The sequence below is a fragment of the Acinonyx jubatus genome, chromosome F2 (assembly GCF_027475565.1).
Source record: "Acinonyx jubatus isolate Ajub_Pintada_27869175 chromosome F2, VMU_Ajub_asm_v1.0, whole genome shotgun sequence".
NCBI lineage: Eukaryota > Metazoa > Chordata > Mammalia > Carnivora > Felidae > Acinonyx > Acinonyx jubatus.
Window position 1 is genome coordinate 411,303 of NC_069394.1, and position 15,839 is coordinate 427,141.

The window sequence follows — 15,839 nt, forward strand, 5'->3', positions numbered from 1 at the left end:
ACGCCCCCAACCCTAGGATTTCCCTGCCCCGAGCGCGCGCCCCTCCGCAGGTCGCCCTGGGCCCCGCCCTCTTCCTGCCTACTTTCTGCAGGGGCGGGCCCTCGGGCGTCCCTGCGCGCCCATTGGGTCTGGCTGACGTGCCATCTAGCCCTGGGCGGCTCTCCCATTGGCCCCGCACGGCTCACGTGACAGGGAGACCGAGGGGGCGGTGGCGGCGGCAGGGGGAACGAGCAGCGAAAACAAAGATGGCGGCCGCGCCGGGGTCGGTGGCCGCGGCGGCTTCGGGGCGACGCGCGGGCCAGACCCACTGAGGCGGCGGCGCAGGGAGCGGGGTTGCGGGGTCGCGGCGGCAGCGAGAGGGCGGCGGGAGCGCGCGGCGCCCCTAACCTCCAGCCGCGGGTGCGCGCCGGCACCCGCCCGCCGGGCCGACCGGCCGCGATGTCCGGCGCGGAGGAGGCCGGCGGGGGCGGGCCGGCCGCGGGGCCTGCCGGCGCCGTGCCAGCTGGGGCCGGGGTCGGGGCTGGGGTCGGGGTCGGGGCCGGGCCAGGGGCGGCCGCGGGGCCGGCGGCGGCAGCGGCTCTGGGCGAGGCGGCGGGGCCCGGGCTCCCGGACGAGGCGGGCCTGGCAGGCGCCCGGCAGCTGCAGGAGGCGGCCGGCGACCCCGACGCGCCGCCCAAGAAGCGGCTGCGGGCGGCCGAGGCAGCCGAGGCGGCGGCGGCGGCGGCGGCGGCGGGCAGCGGGAAGCTGGAGGAGCGTCTCTACTCGGTGCTGTGCTGCACCGTCTGCCTGGACCTGCCTAAGGCCTCCGTGTACCAGGTAGGGCCGCCGGCCCGACCCCGACCCAGCCCGGCTGCAGCCCCGCCGCGGCCGCCCCCCTCCCTGGGCACCGCGTATCCTCGGAAGGCAGGTCTGAGCTCCGGGGCCCAGCAGTCGGGATACCGGAGGCTCTTCGGAAGCTTTACATTCTCCTTCTGTTAGCACTTTATTTCCTACTGCTAACCAGCTTCTTGTACTGACTTCTCTTGTTCCCAGATCGGAATCTTTCGCTTCTTTACTTTCCGGGTTTCCCCACTGCCCCCACCTCAGCACTCCCCAGCTCACCCTCTCAAGCTGCCCCCAGGGAAAGCTGGTGACAGATACCCACATTCCGCGCCCCTTCGCTCTCCTCCCTCCGCCCCCTCCCCCCCCCCCCCAGCCTGCTCCCCTCATTCTTGAGCTCCCTGGGCTTGGGGAGACCCTGGTCTTTCCTCTTCACTCAACAGCTCTTTCTCTATTCTTTTAGTAGCCACACCCCCGAAACCTGCCTTCAAGCTCTTGTCAGGTACCTTCTACCTCTTTATTGAAAGAACTCTCTTTGCCTTTCATTTTGGAAGAGAATTGAAAGGAGTGGATCACCTCTTTTCCCTTCTCCTCATTTCTTCCTCTGGGTGAACTACCTGCATCAAACCCCACAGTCTGGGTCCCTCCTCTCTTTCCAGGCTGACCTTATGCTTTCTGTATATGCTATGTCTTAAGTTAGATTCCCACCCCTTCCTACTTTACCCACACCAGGCCTGGCTTCTCAGGCTACCAGCACTCCAGGAGGTGTGTCCACCCTCCTTTTACCATCTGAGAATCCAGAATGTTGGCTTGACTCCGTCCTTAACCAGCCACAGCCATCAGAGAGGGGACTTGGCCCAGGTGGATCTTACATGGGCGTCACAGAGCAGCAGGGGCCACACCTTGGCCCTAGAATTAGTTTACAGTGTGCTCTCTTCTTTGTCCACCTGTCTCTCTCCCCACCCCCACCCCTCTTATAGGTTTCCTCCCAGAATCCTTTTGAGGAATGGAACAGGTTCTCGGTCGCCTTTCTTTGCACTTATAGGACTAGTGATGGCTGATGGGGCTTGGTTCTGTTACTCAAACAGGGGGCCATGGGCGAGAGGGCCGTTTTAGTAGTAAGCAGTACCGGGCTAACCTGGGTTGCCATTTCCCCCGCCTCTAGATCTCCAAATCCTTTCCTGCTTTGGCATGACGTAGCTTAGGAGGACCCTGGTGTACCCAGGTGACAGAGGAAAGAGAAGGCATTGGCAGGGAAGTGGGTTGAGTTCTTTGGGATGAGGGCACTGGCTCTCTGCCTAACCTCCTGGCCAGAGGCCCTAGCTCAGGAATACCACAGGCCTTCTGACCCAATTGGAGGAGCACTTGCCATGGACCCTCAGCCTTGGAGGGACCCTTCAGGAATTGTCCCCTCTCCAGCCCATTTTCTCCTTGCCGGTGACCTTTTGATCCTCTCAGGTGGAAGAAGTCTTCCTTCCTTGGGTCTTAAATGAGAGCCCAAAAAAGCCAAGCCAATGATGGGTTGTGGGGGAGGGTCCCAGGGGAATTTGGGGTTCTCCCCCCGTCCTGTGAGTGGGCTAGACCTGGCCCTGGCACAATGACAGGCCACATGGTGCTGCTTCCTGGTCCCACTCAGCACAGAGAGCCAAAGCTGTGCCTCTGGCCAGAGCTCCCGGTGATGGGGCCTCTGAGCCTGGCTGGTTCAAACCGGCCTGCAGTGTGCTGGGAGCTGAGCTCCGTCCTGGGCAGACTGGAGGCAGGCAGCTAAACAGCTGTGATGGAGAGAGTAGAGGAGCTGAGATAGCCCTGACCTGTGGCCTTCCCATGACCTAGTGGGCTCTGCTCAGCAGCTTCCCTGGAAACAGGCCTGCTGAGCAAGGAGAGACCATGACGCTGAACTGTAGGCTTTAGCACCGGCCCCTGCCCTACCTCCATTCTTCCAAAGTGACAGCTGGGCCTTGATAGGGAGTTGTTTCTCTCTCATCTCTGGATGCCTAGAGAAAGCTCTAGAACATGTGATCAGTGGTAGAGCCCTTGGCTCTAGAAGGGTTGACTAGAGTCCTGCCACAGATCGGAACGTGCTTTGGTTGCTGGAAGCCATGCCGTGGGTGGGGGCATGCCTGGCATGGATGTATAGCAGTGCCCACGAGGGGCCTGAGGGATGAGCTGGAAGAAGGCGGGAAGGCTTCTTGGTGGCTCCCCACTGCATGTGACCTGGATGGGGACATTGAGGGTAGGGGTGGGGACGAGCCTGGATGCATATGAGCTGGGTTTGCTCCCAGGAGGATCTGGTCATAAATGGCGTAGGCCCTATACATGCTGTCTCCTAACCTTCTTCATGTCCCTGGTTGGGTCCCACTGCTGACCATTATCTCTTGGCCTGGCCTCAGCCCCTCCATTTCTGGGGGTCTTCTTTGGTGTGCCGTGTTGACTGTCCTTTTTTGGTGGGCTGGTCTCAGGCATGTGACGTGTTCCATTCTCTGTTCCTACCAGCAACGTTTCTCCTGACTCCAACAGGACACACAGCTTGGAGCAGGCACCAGCCACGCTGTGCGTCTGGGGACTGTCTCAGATGGTGCCCAGCTCTGGGGTGAGGAGAATTACCAGTGGCCATGGTGAGCCCAGTGCACTGTGCCTGGCTGGGTCTGCAGGGGACAATTCCATGGGCCTCTGGAGTTGGCTGAGTGCGTGGCAACTTGAGAGTGCTGTGGCCACCAGCCCCCACATCCATGCCACCAGGGGAGCCTTGGTGGTGGCAAGAGCTCACCTGGAGCAGACTTCTCCGGCTGTTGTGGAGCCTGAGCCCCTGGCTTCACACAGCTGGCTCTCCCACACATCTAGCACATCAAACCACACACCTGGGCTGGGAAACCTGCTTTCGTATAAGAGCAAGGCAGTCATGCAAATGGTTTTCACCATGGCCTACTTTAAGGTAGGTCAGGTCAGATCAAGGACAGAGTAGGTTCAGCAGATGCTGGCTTTGATGTTCTTTGTGTGGGTGTTGGGTGTGTCCTTGGTGACTGGCCTGACATCTCCAGAGTCGGCAGCACCCAGGTGGGGGCAGGAGGACTGGAGTTGCAACAGGGACACTCATGCAGGAGTGAGCAACAGGCACCTGCTGTAGATACAGAACTGTGGTGCCAGGGCGATGTGACCCGGCTCCCTCGGCGTATGGGAGCGCCTCCTCTGGGGGAAACAAAGGCAGCCTTTCTGGTGACTGGAGCATTGAAGATGCAACCTTATCCTGATCTCCTTCCCAGGCTGTCCCCCAACCCTACACACAAGGCCCAGTGTGTCCTCTGTGTGACACACCTGGTATGACCCTGCAGACATCACCGAGGCCCTCAGCTGTGGTCCAGCATCTGGAGGGAGAGGCCACAAGCTCTCCCAACCCCTCGCTGGGCTCTCTGCCGGAAAAAGTTCCCCGTGACCTCCATCAGGGTGAAGGAGTAGGCAGGGGGGTCTTTCACATGATGTGGCCCCAACTGGCTTTCTGGCCCACCACTCCTGGCCTCAGACCTTGGCCTGCCAGCAACACACCTCACCCCTCCAGCCTTTTGCTCCTGTGCCCCTTCCGCCTGCGTGCCCCGTCCCCACTCCTACTTCTCTTCTGGGGCCCTACAGAGGCAGTGACCCTGTTCTGTAGCCATTGTCTCTCCCTGCTACAGGATGCTTGTCCTCGCTTCATGGGGCACTTGCCAGTTTCTGCCCTGTGGGAGCACAGGGGATGTCTTGCTGTGCCTCTTGCCCCCAGGCCTCCGGTCTCCACCAGGACCTGCCTCATGCCCTGGCGCAAGGGGACCGGATACTTGATTGGCAGTCACGTTGGTAAAAAAAAAAACCTAGGAAACGGGGGTGGGTCCACCTCTGTCCAGGCTCCAGCCAGTGTGCTCACAGGCTTTGGGGGGCATCCCGTCACTGTCAGCATGCCTGATGCTGCAGGCTCTATTCTAAATGATGTTTAAGGAATCCCCTGCGGGGCTGCCTGCCCACCTGGCCTGGGATTCTCTTCTCTAGCTCCTGGCTCTCACCTTGAGGTGAGAAAAGTAGCAGAAAAGAGCTACAGAAGTGTATCTGCCTAGGTATCTGAAACAAGAGCATAGAAAGGGCAAAGTTTCTGGACTCTGGCCACATGAGAAGTTTTATTTTTTCATGGTGGTGGTTTGTCACTTGAGTTGCCTTTTGATCCAGGGCGTATCCACATTCTGAGCAAGAGCCTCAGTCCTGACTCGGGGGTTAGCATGATGACAGGAGCCCAGGGTCCGGGGCTTAAAACCAGAAATGTGGCGGAGAGCTAGAGTCCTGGCTTTACCTAAAACACCTTTGTTCCTTGGACACAGTGAGGTCCCTCTTAGGCCACCTGAGTTAAGAGATTGAGGAGACCTCAGGCCAAACGTGGGGGGTGTGGAGTGCCCTGCAGCCCTGATGGGCGTGGTGAAGGGGGGCCTGCAGCTGGGCTAAGGAGCAGTTTTGCGGTTAGTGCCCTCAGCTATGCTTTTGATGGTGAGCTGCTCTCACGGGCCTAGGATTTGAGGGGATGATGTATGCCAGGCTTGAAAGAGGGCCTGAAAGGCCGACTGACCAAGGCTTGGTTTCCAGAAGACAGGGTGGGGTGGCTGGGTGTTTTCTAAGACCCTCTCATAGCTCAAGGCCTGAGGTCAGGGCTCCCCACTCATGAGTCTGGAAGGTACATTCAGCTCCTTAGCCCAGGGGGAAGCTGACCTGGGTGCCTGTAAGCTGCCTGTGCCCAGGTAGAGAGGGAGGGACTGCTGGGTGACGTCCTGCAGGGACAGGTACAAATGCCCATTCCTGGGCCATTTGCGGAGCGCTTTGGAGGGGATTGCTGTGGCTTGGATGGGGCTAGGGACTTCAGGGGTGAGGGAGGGGCTTTTGCTGAAATTGCACACCTGTGCCAGGAGTCCCTTCTGAGGCTCTGCAGGTGGGGGCCACGTGACTGGCCGGCCAGGCTCTGCTCTGTGATGGCCTTGGTGAGTGTTTATTCTGTGCCTGTCATGTGTTGGGGGCCAAGCCATGCTGTGGTACGTGTTGTCTCACCCCACATGATGAAGTGAGTCGGTCTTTGTCATTCTTTGTGCCTAAGTAGAGTGAGGCCCAGAGAGGGAAGCAACAAACCAGGGTTATGCTGCTGGTGAGCTATAGGCTAGAGTCTAAGCCACCATCTGTCCTGGGAGGCTCTGTAATGTTCTGAGTTGGGAGGCCCTTCTTCCTGCCCCTCCTCCCATCAGGATCTTACCGGCAGCCCGGGTGGGCGCTGCAGGAGCTGCTTCTTGGGGTACCCAGGCTCTTGGGAGCTTGGCTCTAGCATGTGGAGTGGGACATTCTGGCCTGTTCTGGCTGGGGCTGTCCATCAAAGGCTTGGCGGGCAGCTGATACTGTGCAAAGCCCTTTGGGACTCAGCTTCTGGCTGGGCAAATCAGGGTAGGTACAGTCCAGCCTAGCCACTGAGGAGGCTGGGTCTACATTAGCATGTGGCCAGGCCTGCATGTGGAGTCAGGGTCTTGCTCGGGAGGACAGTGAGGGCCTGGATAGCAGGGAGGGCTCTGGAGCCTGGTGACTGCCCTGCTGTGGACAGATCTCCTGGGCTGGGTGTCAGCTGGACCCAGGCCAGCCACCTTGTTTCCACCCAGGAGCATCCCGTGGGTACCTGGTGAGGCGCTGGCTGTGTGTGGGTATCAGCTTGTCTCTTGGCCAGGCTGCAGCATCTTGCTGGCTCACTGTCTTCCAGCTCTCAACTGAGCTGTTGGGATCTACGGGGCAGGGGCCCTACCTCTCCCCCAAGGAGGGCAAGTTTCAGTGCTTCTTTGTGGAATCCTATCACCTAAACCCGTGTTGGGTCTAGAGGCTGCAGGAGGAAAGGGGTGGGAGCTGGCGTGAGAGCTTGGATGTTCCTGCAGCCCCTGAGCTCTAAGGAGGGGCCTATTGGGAGGGGTATGCAGGCCACCTCTCTCTGCCTCAGAATAGCGGGGTTTCAGGGCAGTGCCGGGAGGTGAGCAGTCACACACGTGGTAACCTTGGTGTTCCTCAGGTCTTAGGATGCCATCCAAGCCTCTCACCCTCAGGTCCACACCCCCCCCCCCCCCAGCTGGGCCACCCTGAAATAGAAGAGATGCCAGGTGGGTGTTGTCGCTGTTCTGCTCAGGCCAGTGGTGACTGCAGAGCTGAGCCCTGCCCGGGCAACCTCTCACCAGGAAGCATCGAGAACTAGAGTGCATATGGAGTGGTGTGGGGCCCTGGGGGGGGGGGGGGGGGGGGAGGGGCAGGGTCTCATAGTGTGCATCTGGCCAGGCTTCCTCATTGAGGGTGCCAGGCACTGGTCGTGGCTTCACTGAATGTGGTTCTCTGTGGTTTGGCCTCCCTTCCAGGGGGCGGCCTGAAGTCTCCCCCTCCTGTGAGTTAGTAGTTAGATCGCGTGTTCAGCTTCCCTGTGCCTTCTGCACACCCCAGCAGTCTTCTCTCTGGGGCTCGGGTTTGGCGAACCCAGGCCTCTGTCGGGCTCAGGCCCGCGGTGGGGGCTGTGATTAAAGGTATGCCCCAGGCCCTTGGTCTCTGTGCCTCCTACAGGGTGGCAGGGGCCTATGGCATCTGTGTCCCCCTCCTCTCCAGTCACCGCATCTCTGGCTTCTCCACTGACCTCTGGGAGTAGACAGGGTAGACTGCCTTTCCAGCCTGCTCCTCCTGTGAGCAGGCCTCAGCCCTTCCCAACTACTTCTCGGATCCCTTGGGTAACTGGCAAGGTGCTGGCTGAATGTGGGTATTGGCTTGTCCCTTGGCTGGGCCAGCAGCACTCTGCACCTAGCCTGTGTGTCCAGTGCTGGCACAGGCCCACCCCCGTCAGACCCTTTTCCTCCAAACCTGAGCCCAGCCAGCGCCTCCTCCACATCTTGCACATTTTAATTTTTGACCTTAGAAATTGAGATTTTAGTGCACATAATCTGTGGGGTGTTTGTGTGGACACGGATTCAATGTGTGAGGCCTTTGTCCCCAACCAGCCTACCCCCACCGGTCCTCAGCACGTAAGTCCCACCACTCACTAGACCCCAGGCCTGGCATATGGGTGCCAAGAGCTCACAGCCTACCCTAGCTCCCCAGCTCTGGGTGCACAGACCCCTGAAGTGGTGGGATGGCAGCGGGTGTTTACTGAGGACCCCGTGTGTGTGGATGTGGCCAGGCCTTTACTGCACTGCACCCCCCTCCCAGAAAGGTCCTGGACCTCAAGGGAAGCTTGTGGCCCAGTGGCTTTCTGGAGGTTTGCCACAGCTGATGAGCCCAGGCTAGCTGCTGGCGAGACCTCTGATGGCGCTGTCTGCCCCTTTACCCCCAGCTGGCTGTGGGAGAGTCTCCAAGTGGAAATCCAGCCACCCTTGGCAGAACCCCCATGTGTCCCCTCAATGTTCCCTGACCTCTGCTCCTCCCCATCTGTCACTGCAGGTTTTTACTAGTCAGGATCAGGTCTAGGGAAGGTGTGTCTGCCCTCAGGGGACACTCAGCTCAAGTCTTTGCTCTTGTGTCTCTTGGTTTCTCTGTGGGCCTCTCCTGCCCTTCTTACTAGGAGCCCCTGGAGGGCCAACCCCACAGCCTGTGTATCTCTCTCGACGGCACCAAGTGAGCACTCAGGAGGTATGTGTGGAATCAGTCAGAGACCCAACACAGGACTTGAGCAGGCAGCCCACTGCCCACATGCGCAAGGACTCCCAGCAAGGCGCAGGTTGCTGGCAGACAGTGTCTGGGCCTCAGATCTGCGGGTTCACAAAACGAGGGGGCCCGGCTCCTACCGACCTAGTTCAGCGATATGTCCTGCCTGTAGCTCCCATTCTCCCCTCCAGGCATGCACTGTGCCCACACATCCTTGTCCCAGGCCAACTGGGCCTCCTCACCTGCCACAGCTCTGTGCAGTTTTTAGGAAGGCCCTTGCCAGTAGCCAGCCTTACTGCGTGGGTGGCAACTACACTCTTAGCAGTGCTGGCCAAGGAGGGCTGGAGTGGAGGGGCCAGGCCCCCAGCCGCCAGCACAGGGGAGCAGTGTCTACTGCCCCACTTGACAGCTGCTGGCCAAGTGCCACAGCCATGCCCAGACAAGAGCCTGTGTTCCTGTAGGCATCCCGAAATCAGGGCCTCTAGGGGACTCTCGAGGCAGTCCCTAGCTCCTGGGATGGGAAGAGGCCAGGCTTCAAGCCCCAGTATGGCCAAACCAATCACCACTAGTGGGCCTGCCTCGGTGGAGATCTGTTACCTCTGTAAGCCACCAGGGGCCACTTTTGAGTCACCCACCTCTCCACAGGAGCTCCATCGGCCGTGTCTTTGCAGTGTTCCAGGAAAAAGGCCTGTCCTACCTGAGCAGTGGCTCTGTTTGCTAAACAACAGCGTGCCTGTGCCTCTCCTCGCCAGCAGTCCCTTCTGCAGCTGGAGCTGGCAGGGCATGCTGGTGCGTGCGTGTGTGCACGTCCTGCAAGTCTGTGAGCTCATCTCCCTTTCCTTCTTCGCAGTGTACTAACGGTCACTTGATGTGCGCTGGCTGTTTTATCCACCTACTAGCAGATGCCCGGCTGAAGGAGGAGCAGGCCACGTGCCCTAACTGTCGTTGTGAGATCAGTAAGAGCCTCTGCTGCCGCAACCTGGCTGTGGAGAAAGCCGTGAGCGAGCTGCCCTCCGAGTGTGGCTTCTGCCTGCGCCAGTTTCCCCGCTCCCTCCTGGAGAGGCACCAGAAAGAGGAGTGCCAGGACAGGTAACCGCCTGGGCCGGCCTGCCCACCAGAGGCTTAGCCACGCGTGTGGGGCCCAGGACGGGTCTGGAGGCCACCCTGGTGCAGGCGAGGCCGCAGCATGTGGGATGCTCTGGCTGTGTTGCCCTGGCCTTGGGTTCTGCACACATGGCCCGGTGACAGCCTAGAAGGAATGGGCTAGGGTGGAGCTACACAGGACCCAGGCCCTCGAGGGGCTGGGGGTGGGGGTGGGGCCCCACGGAGGGCAGGGGGCTTGGATCTGGACCCAGTGCCTGTTTGGACAGCACCCTGGCTCTCCAGGGTTCTCTGGCTGCATGGTGGCCTCTTAGAGGCTATCTGTCCTTGGCATCCTGGGGCCCAGGAGAGCATGACAAGTTCTAGGAACTTGGTGTGAAGCTGCACGGGCACCCCCACCCAGCCCCTGCTGGTTGACACTGCCATCTGCCAGTGGGGCCAGGCCACCGAGCCTCGCTTGGCGTGAAGCTGCATGGGGTGCAAGACCATGGTCAGTGGCCACTGTTATTAAGCAGGAGAGAGAGTTCTCACAGCAAAGGGTGTAGGTGGCCTGTGTAGCCACAGCTCTCATGTGCTACTTTTCTCTCACACACACTCTGACCCCTTCCTGAGAGCTGGCACATGGGGAAAATGGCCTTCGGGGGGTAGTCTGTATATGAGCAGGGCTAGGCAGAGGCCCACCTTTGGAGGACCACTGGGCAGAGCCACCTCCCGCAGGGCGCAGGCCGTGACCACGGTGCTCGCCTCCTCCCTAGGGTGACCCAGTGCAAATATAAGCGCATCGGCTGCCCGTGGCATGGCCCCTTCCACGAGCTGACGGTGCATGAGGCTGCGTGCGCCCACCCAACCAAGACGGGCAACGAGCTGATGGAGATCCTAGACGAGATGGACCAGAGCCACCGCAAGGAGATGCAGCTCTACAACAGCATCTTCAGCCTGCTCAGCTTTGAGAAGATCGGTTACACAGGTGAGGCGCCCCACGGCCCACTGCATGCCACACAGGCTGAGGGGGGGTGCGGCCGCTGGGAGCCTGGGGAGCAGTGGGCTCTGAGCAGTGAGCACAGGCCATGCTGGATGGCCAGGCTCTGGACAAGCTTTTGGCGAATGGGAGGACACCTTGGGGGCGAAGATGTGCCAGAGGCCGAGCAGGGGATGGGCCGGGGCAGGACCCCGGGGGCACCTGCATGGCTCTCAGAGGCCCTCTCACCTGTCCTCCCCTCCCCGGCCCTGCCACCCTAATGACGTGGCATCCTACTGCGTGGGGCTGCACAGCCTTGGGACAGTCAGGGTCTAAGCAGAAGGTGGGTGTGTCTTGGAGGGCCTGGGAGCTAGAGGCCTGTCCTGTGGAGCCAAAGGCGAGAAGAGCACTCAGCACATCCGGTCCTGCCTGCAGGCAATTACTGCAGTGGCCTAGGGCTTCCTGAGGCCATCGAGAAGATGCTCAGGGGCGGGGCTCCTGAATGAGCTGAGGGTGCCCGGCTCAAAATGCAGAGCCGGGAGTGGACGCCCAGAGACGGGCAGGCTGGACCGCACTCGGGCCCACTGGATCTCATGGGCTCTCCTGGCCACGGCCACTGCCTTTGGACATGCTGGGGAGCAGGAACCAGGCCAAAGCCTGGTCCAGACACAGAGAACAGCGAGAAGCACCTGCTGCCACTGGGGCCACTCAGGGAGACTACGACCCTCTACTACTCAGCCCACACCAGGCAGCCGGCTCAGAGCATCAAGGGCGGTCGCAGGCAACCAGTCACACCATGCTGCCTGGACTAGGCCTTGGCTAGGTGTAGGCCTGCACAGGCCCGGGAGGCTGAGGGCCAGCAGCCTCAGCAGCAGCAGGTCATGGCCCCTGGTTAGTTGCAGCCTCAGCTGCCCTGGTGGGCGCCATGGCACAAACAGTCCGGGCCGGGCCTTGTGGGTCTGGGCAGGCCAAGGCATCATGATTGTGGCGGTGGCTGGGCAGGGATCCTCGTCCACACAGGAAGGACTGGCCACCTCCATGGAGGGACTCGCGGGCCGTGGGCCCCGGGCTGTGCTGAGAGAACTGTGTGACAGCACAGGAGCCCAGCACTGGGCCACACGCCAGCGCTCTGCCTTGCGCCCCGTGCGGGCTCACGTGCCACCTGCCTGCCTGCCCGACCGCCCGCCGGCTTTTCTGGCAGCTCTGTATCAGAACCAATAAAGTGCACTTGTTCTCAGAACGCATCCTGTCTGTGTGTCTGCTTACCCACGCCCCTGGGTGGGCCTCCCTCTGCCTGGGCTGGGCCCTGGGGGAGGCGAAGAGGGAGGCCAGCGGGGGTCGGGCCGCTCACTTCTTTCAGCCTCTGGACTCCCTGCAGCTAATGCGTGTTACTTCTGTTTGTAGTTGTTTCCCCCAAAGCTTGTGTGCGCCTCCATTTGCCATAATTGCGTTTGATTTGCCTTGTGACAAGTAGAGCACGCTGTGTCCTCCTGGTAAGTCGCCTTCCTCCCTGGCTGAGCCTGCATCCTCGGCCTTCGGAAGGCACCGCCACCCGGCCCCACCCACACTGACTGCCGGCTCTTCCCGGCCTGTCTGTCTCCACAGAGGTCCAGTTTCGGCCATACCGCACAGATGACTTCATCACGCGCCTGTACTACGAGACGCCAAGGTTCACGGTGCTGAACCAGACGTGGGTCCTGAAGGCACGCGTGAACGACTCGGAGCGGAACCCCAACCTGTCATGCAAGCGCACACTCTCCTTCCAGCTCCTCCTCAAGAGCAAGGTCACGGCGCCCCTGGAGTGCTCCTTCCTGCTGCTCAAGGGCCCGTACGATGATGTAAAGATCAGCCCCGTCATCTACCACTTTGTCTTCACCAACGAGAGCAACGAGACGGACTACGTGCCACTGCCCATCGTCGACTCTGTGGAGTGCAACAAGCTGCTAGCCGCCAAGAACATCAACCTGCGGCTCTTCCTGTTCCAGATACAGAAGTAGGCGGCGCCGTGCTGCCCGCGCCTGCCCCGCAGCGGCCTCGCAGTGCCGTCTGACCGTTTTAGCAGAGGAGAAGGAACAGATGCAAACATTGGGAAGGTCTGCATGCGTGTGCGAAGGTGTGAGTGCTCTCACCTCGCCCTCCGCCCCGCCTCCTCTGTCCCAGGCACCGGAGGCTGGGCCACCTGCAGAGGAGACGGTGGCTCAGGGACACAATGGGGCTAAGCCCGTGGCCATGCCCTGGCCCCCATGGCGCAGTGAGGCGCACCGTCTGCTCTGGGCTGTGCCCGGCCCCTGGGCCGGGCTCAGGGAGCACGCTGACTTCAGACGGCATATTTGATTGCAATTAAAAAGGCACCCTTGTTTCCTACTTTCTGTTTTGTTCGAGGGAAAGGTGTGGCTGTAATTGGACATCGGGGGAGCTTTGGTTTGGCCTGGGGGTCAGAGCCCGCAGGTCCTTGTTATTACGCCTCCATGCACGCCCCCCGCCAGAGACTCGGAGACACTGCCCCCTCTGTCACAGGCCTGGGCAGGGGAGCAAGCAGGACCCGGGTCTTGCAGCAGCCCCAGCGCACACATGCGCGCAACCACACACACACGCACGCACGCACGCACACACCAGCTGCTCCAGAGAGATAGGACTTGGCCGCCAGGGCTCAGCAGATGCTTCGGAATGCAGGGTGAAATTCTGTCTCTTTCCAGGAAAACAAAATTAAACTCTTCACAGGCTCTTCTATAAGTTACGTAAATTTAGCAAGAGAGAATCTATTTTCTGTATTCAGCCTTGAGAGCGCAGCCTCCCCAGCCTGTGAGGGAAGCTGTGGGGGCCGCAGGCAGTGAGCTAGCCTGGCTGGGAGGTTTCCAGTGGGCTGGCCATCCCCGTGCTGCTATCAGGAACTGGCTGCCACCTCCCAGAGGTCAGTCCCTGGGCGACGTGGCTTCTCACTGGAGGGAGCTCTTCACGGCCTCAGTGAGCAGTGAGCAGGCCCTGTGTGGGGGCCTCACAGGGAGGGTAGGAGCCCTGTGTGGAGGACCCTGAGACCTTCGGAGCCGCTGGAGAGGGGAAAGCTTGGCTCCCCTCCTTTGCTTAGGAGACACATCTCTTTTGCGATAGCGTTCTGCTGCTTCAATACCAAAGAACCGTTTCCTTCGACCCAGGCCTGGCCTACCCCACGCTTCAGAGCAGTCTCTGCCCTCCTCCGCCAGCCTCGCTCCCCATTTCCAGGGCCCTGTAGGCTCAGCACTTGGGGCAGCCCTGACAGTAAGCGTGCAGAGCCGCAGGCCTGGCCTTTCCCTGTGGTCCCTCCCTCTCCTGGCCCAAGAGTTGGGGGCTGAAAAATAGAGGTAAGGAGCCATGCATGGGGTAGAGTGAGAGTCTCGTCCCAGTGCCTAGCTCAGGCAGCCCTCTGAGCCAATTCTCACCCCAGGGCAGCTCACTTAGCTCTACTGAGAAGACTATTTAGCTTCCTGTTTCCAGTCTAGGGCGTGGGGCTTATGGGGCAACCCCCTCCTGCAAGGCCACCTGTGCCTGGCCACTGAGGACACCCAGAGGTGCTACACTTGGTTTCCTACCCTCCACAAAGACCCCGTGCCCTGGCCCCCAACACATCCTTGGGAGCACACCCTGGCATGAGTCCCCCTGTCCTCAAGTGCTGCCCACCACCCCCCCCCCCACACACACACACACCTGGCAGATACAGAGGATGACATTCAGGTAGCCGTGTGCTAGGTCTTGTGTGTAGAGGGGATGGTCCCATGTCCCTGGATCTCCGCATCTCTCAAGGATGGACACCCTCTGTGTAGGGTTTCTGGATTTCTAAGTGACCATGTTGGGGAGAAGTCAGGGTAGGGGCAGGCTTGCCTGGTCTGCCTGTAATTTAGGTTTGTGTGTGAGAGATTTGAGTTGGCAGAGGAGCAGCGCCCGAAGGCTCTCCTGGGTGGGGTAGGGTGGGAGGCAACATCTCTATGCAGGTCAGGTATGTGGCTGCCAGAGGGGACCAGGCCGGGGGCCACAGGAGGGAGAAACCAAGGCCAGCTGGGCCTTCTGCGCCCTGTCCCCACAGTCCTAGGGCTAGCAGCTCTTAGATGGGGGTGGTAGATGGGCTGGGCTCTGCAGCACCAGGGCTCCCGGGTTGCCGGGGGCATACAGCCCACTATTTCTGGCAGCCCAAGGGCATGTCTGGGGGGTGCCCAAGAGGAGCAGTAATACATCCCAGCATCGCCTTCCCCAACACAGCCCCCACTCTGATGGTCACCTCAGCAGCTGAGCCTTACATCCTGGTGGGGGCAGGTACCTTGGGAGATTGTAGTGTGTCGTGGCCACTCTTGGAAGCTGATGCCACAAACCTACTTGTGGCATCTCACCGGGGTCATCGATTTACTGGGGATTTCCCAACCTCCTTGTTAGGAGAGAACACCAGTGGTCTGTCTCCAGGACCCCTTGGCATTTGGCATCCTGAGCTAGAGAGAGTGGGGGTGCAACCTTGGCAGATGTGGAGGAGGCCTGGGGGCACACAGCAGGCTGCCCCCTCCGCCATCACCACTCCCCTATGTGCACTACATCCCTCAGTTCACCCAAGTGAGACATTTGCAAAAATAATAAAAATAATTTTTTAAAGAGGAAAGCGAGAGGTGTTTTTATCATTGTGGGAAATGACTTACATGTCACTATTGTGGTCTGCGTTCTCTTTGGATATTTTCTGTATGTAACTATATAGTTTCAAAAAAATTCCAAACCATGTTTTGTCTGTGTTTCCTTATGTGAAAAGCCAGCCTCATGGATGCATTTCCCTGGGTGAAGCCAGCATCCTGGGCAGGACTCAGCTGCTGCCCCTGCTGGCCCCCACTCCTTGGACCCTGCTCAGTACTGCCCCCCATACACATCTTGTCTGACCAGTGGGAAAGCGGAGGCATAGAGAAGTGGGGTCCTCTCTGGGCTCTCTTGTGAATGCTGACATTGGAAGGGGAGCCCCAACACAGTCTCTGCCCTTGGCCTATTGAGCTGAGCCAGTCTCTACCCCCGTTGGCCTCGCTCTCTCACCCCTACCACATCTCCACTTACCCCTCACTGTGCTCCTCACACTCCAGCAGCCTGCCCTCCAAGCAGCTCTTTTGGTTTCAGGGCCTCCCTGTTGTGCTCCCCACCCACCAGACCCAACTAGGGACCTGCAGAACCCTTCACCCTTCCAAGAGAAGAGGGTTCCCTGGATCCAACTTCCCATCTCCTGCAGTTCCTCAGACTTGCCCTTGCCCCCACTCCTTGCAGCCTCATCACCGGTCCTGGGCAGTCTTCCCTAGACCCACAGACCCATCTA

At 60.1% G+C, this 15,839-nt stretch overlaps 1 protein-coding gene across 3 annotated transcripts; it reads left to right on the forward strand.

Annotated features, from left to right (window-relative positions):
* The first annotated feature begins 243 nt into the window (after positions 1-243).
* On the forward strand, positions 244-12,895 carry ZFTRAF1 (zinc finger TRAF-type containing 1). 3 transcript variants are annotated; one of them, XM_053208152.1, is made up of 4 exons: positions 244-262; positions 9,323-9,561; positions 10,329-10,540; positions 12,137-12,895. In XM_053208152.1, the coding sequence occupies exons 2-4, from the start codon at positions 9,341-9,343 to the stop codon at positions 12,526-12,528; spliced, it is 825 nt and encodes a 274-aa protein (XP_053064127.1). In that variant the 5' UTR covers positions 244-262; positions 9,323-9,340; the 3' UTR covers positions 12,529-12,895. The 3 variants fall into 3 exon arrangements, with proteins under 3 accessions (XP_053064127.1, XP_053064125.1, XP_053064126.1); XM_053208150.1 differs by lacking the exon at positions 244-262 and adding an exon at positions 271-816; XM_053208151.1 differs by lacking the exon at positions 244-262 and adding an exon at positions 851-8,457.
* Positions 12,896-15,839: the final 2,944 nt, after the last annotated feature.

Excerpts from the sequence above, each read along its gene's own strand:
- ZFTRAF1 (XM_053208150.1), top strand. The coding sequence starts at position 439 with ATGTCCGGCGCGGAGGAGGCCGGCGGGGGCGGGCCGGCCGCGGGGCCT. Across the intron at positions 817-9,322 it reads CTAAGGCCTCCGTGTACCAG|TGTACTAACGGTCACTTGAT; the intron begins GTAGGGCCGCCG and ends CCTTCTTCGCAG. Across the intron at positions 9,562-10,328 it reads AAAGAGGAGTGCCAGGACAG|GGTGACCCAGTGCAAATATA; the intron begins GTAACCGCCTGG and ends CCTCCTCCCTAG.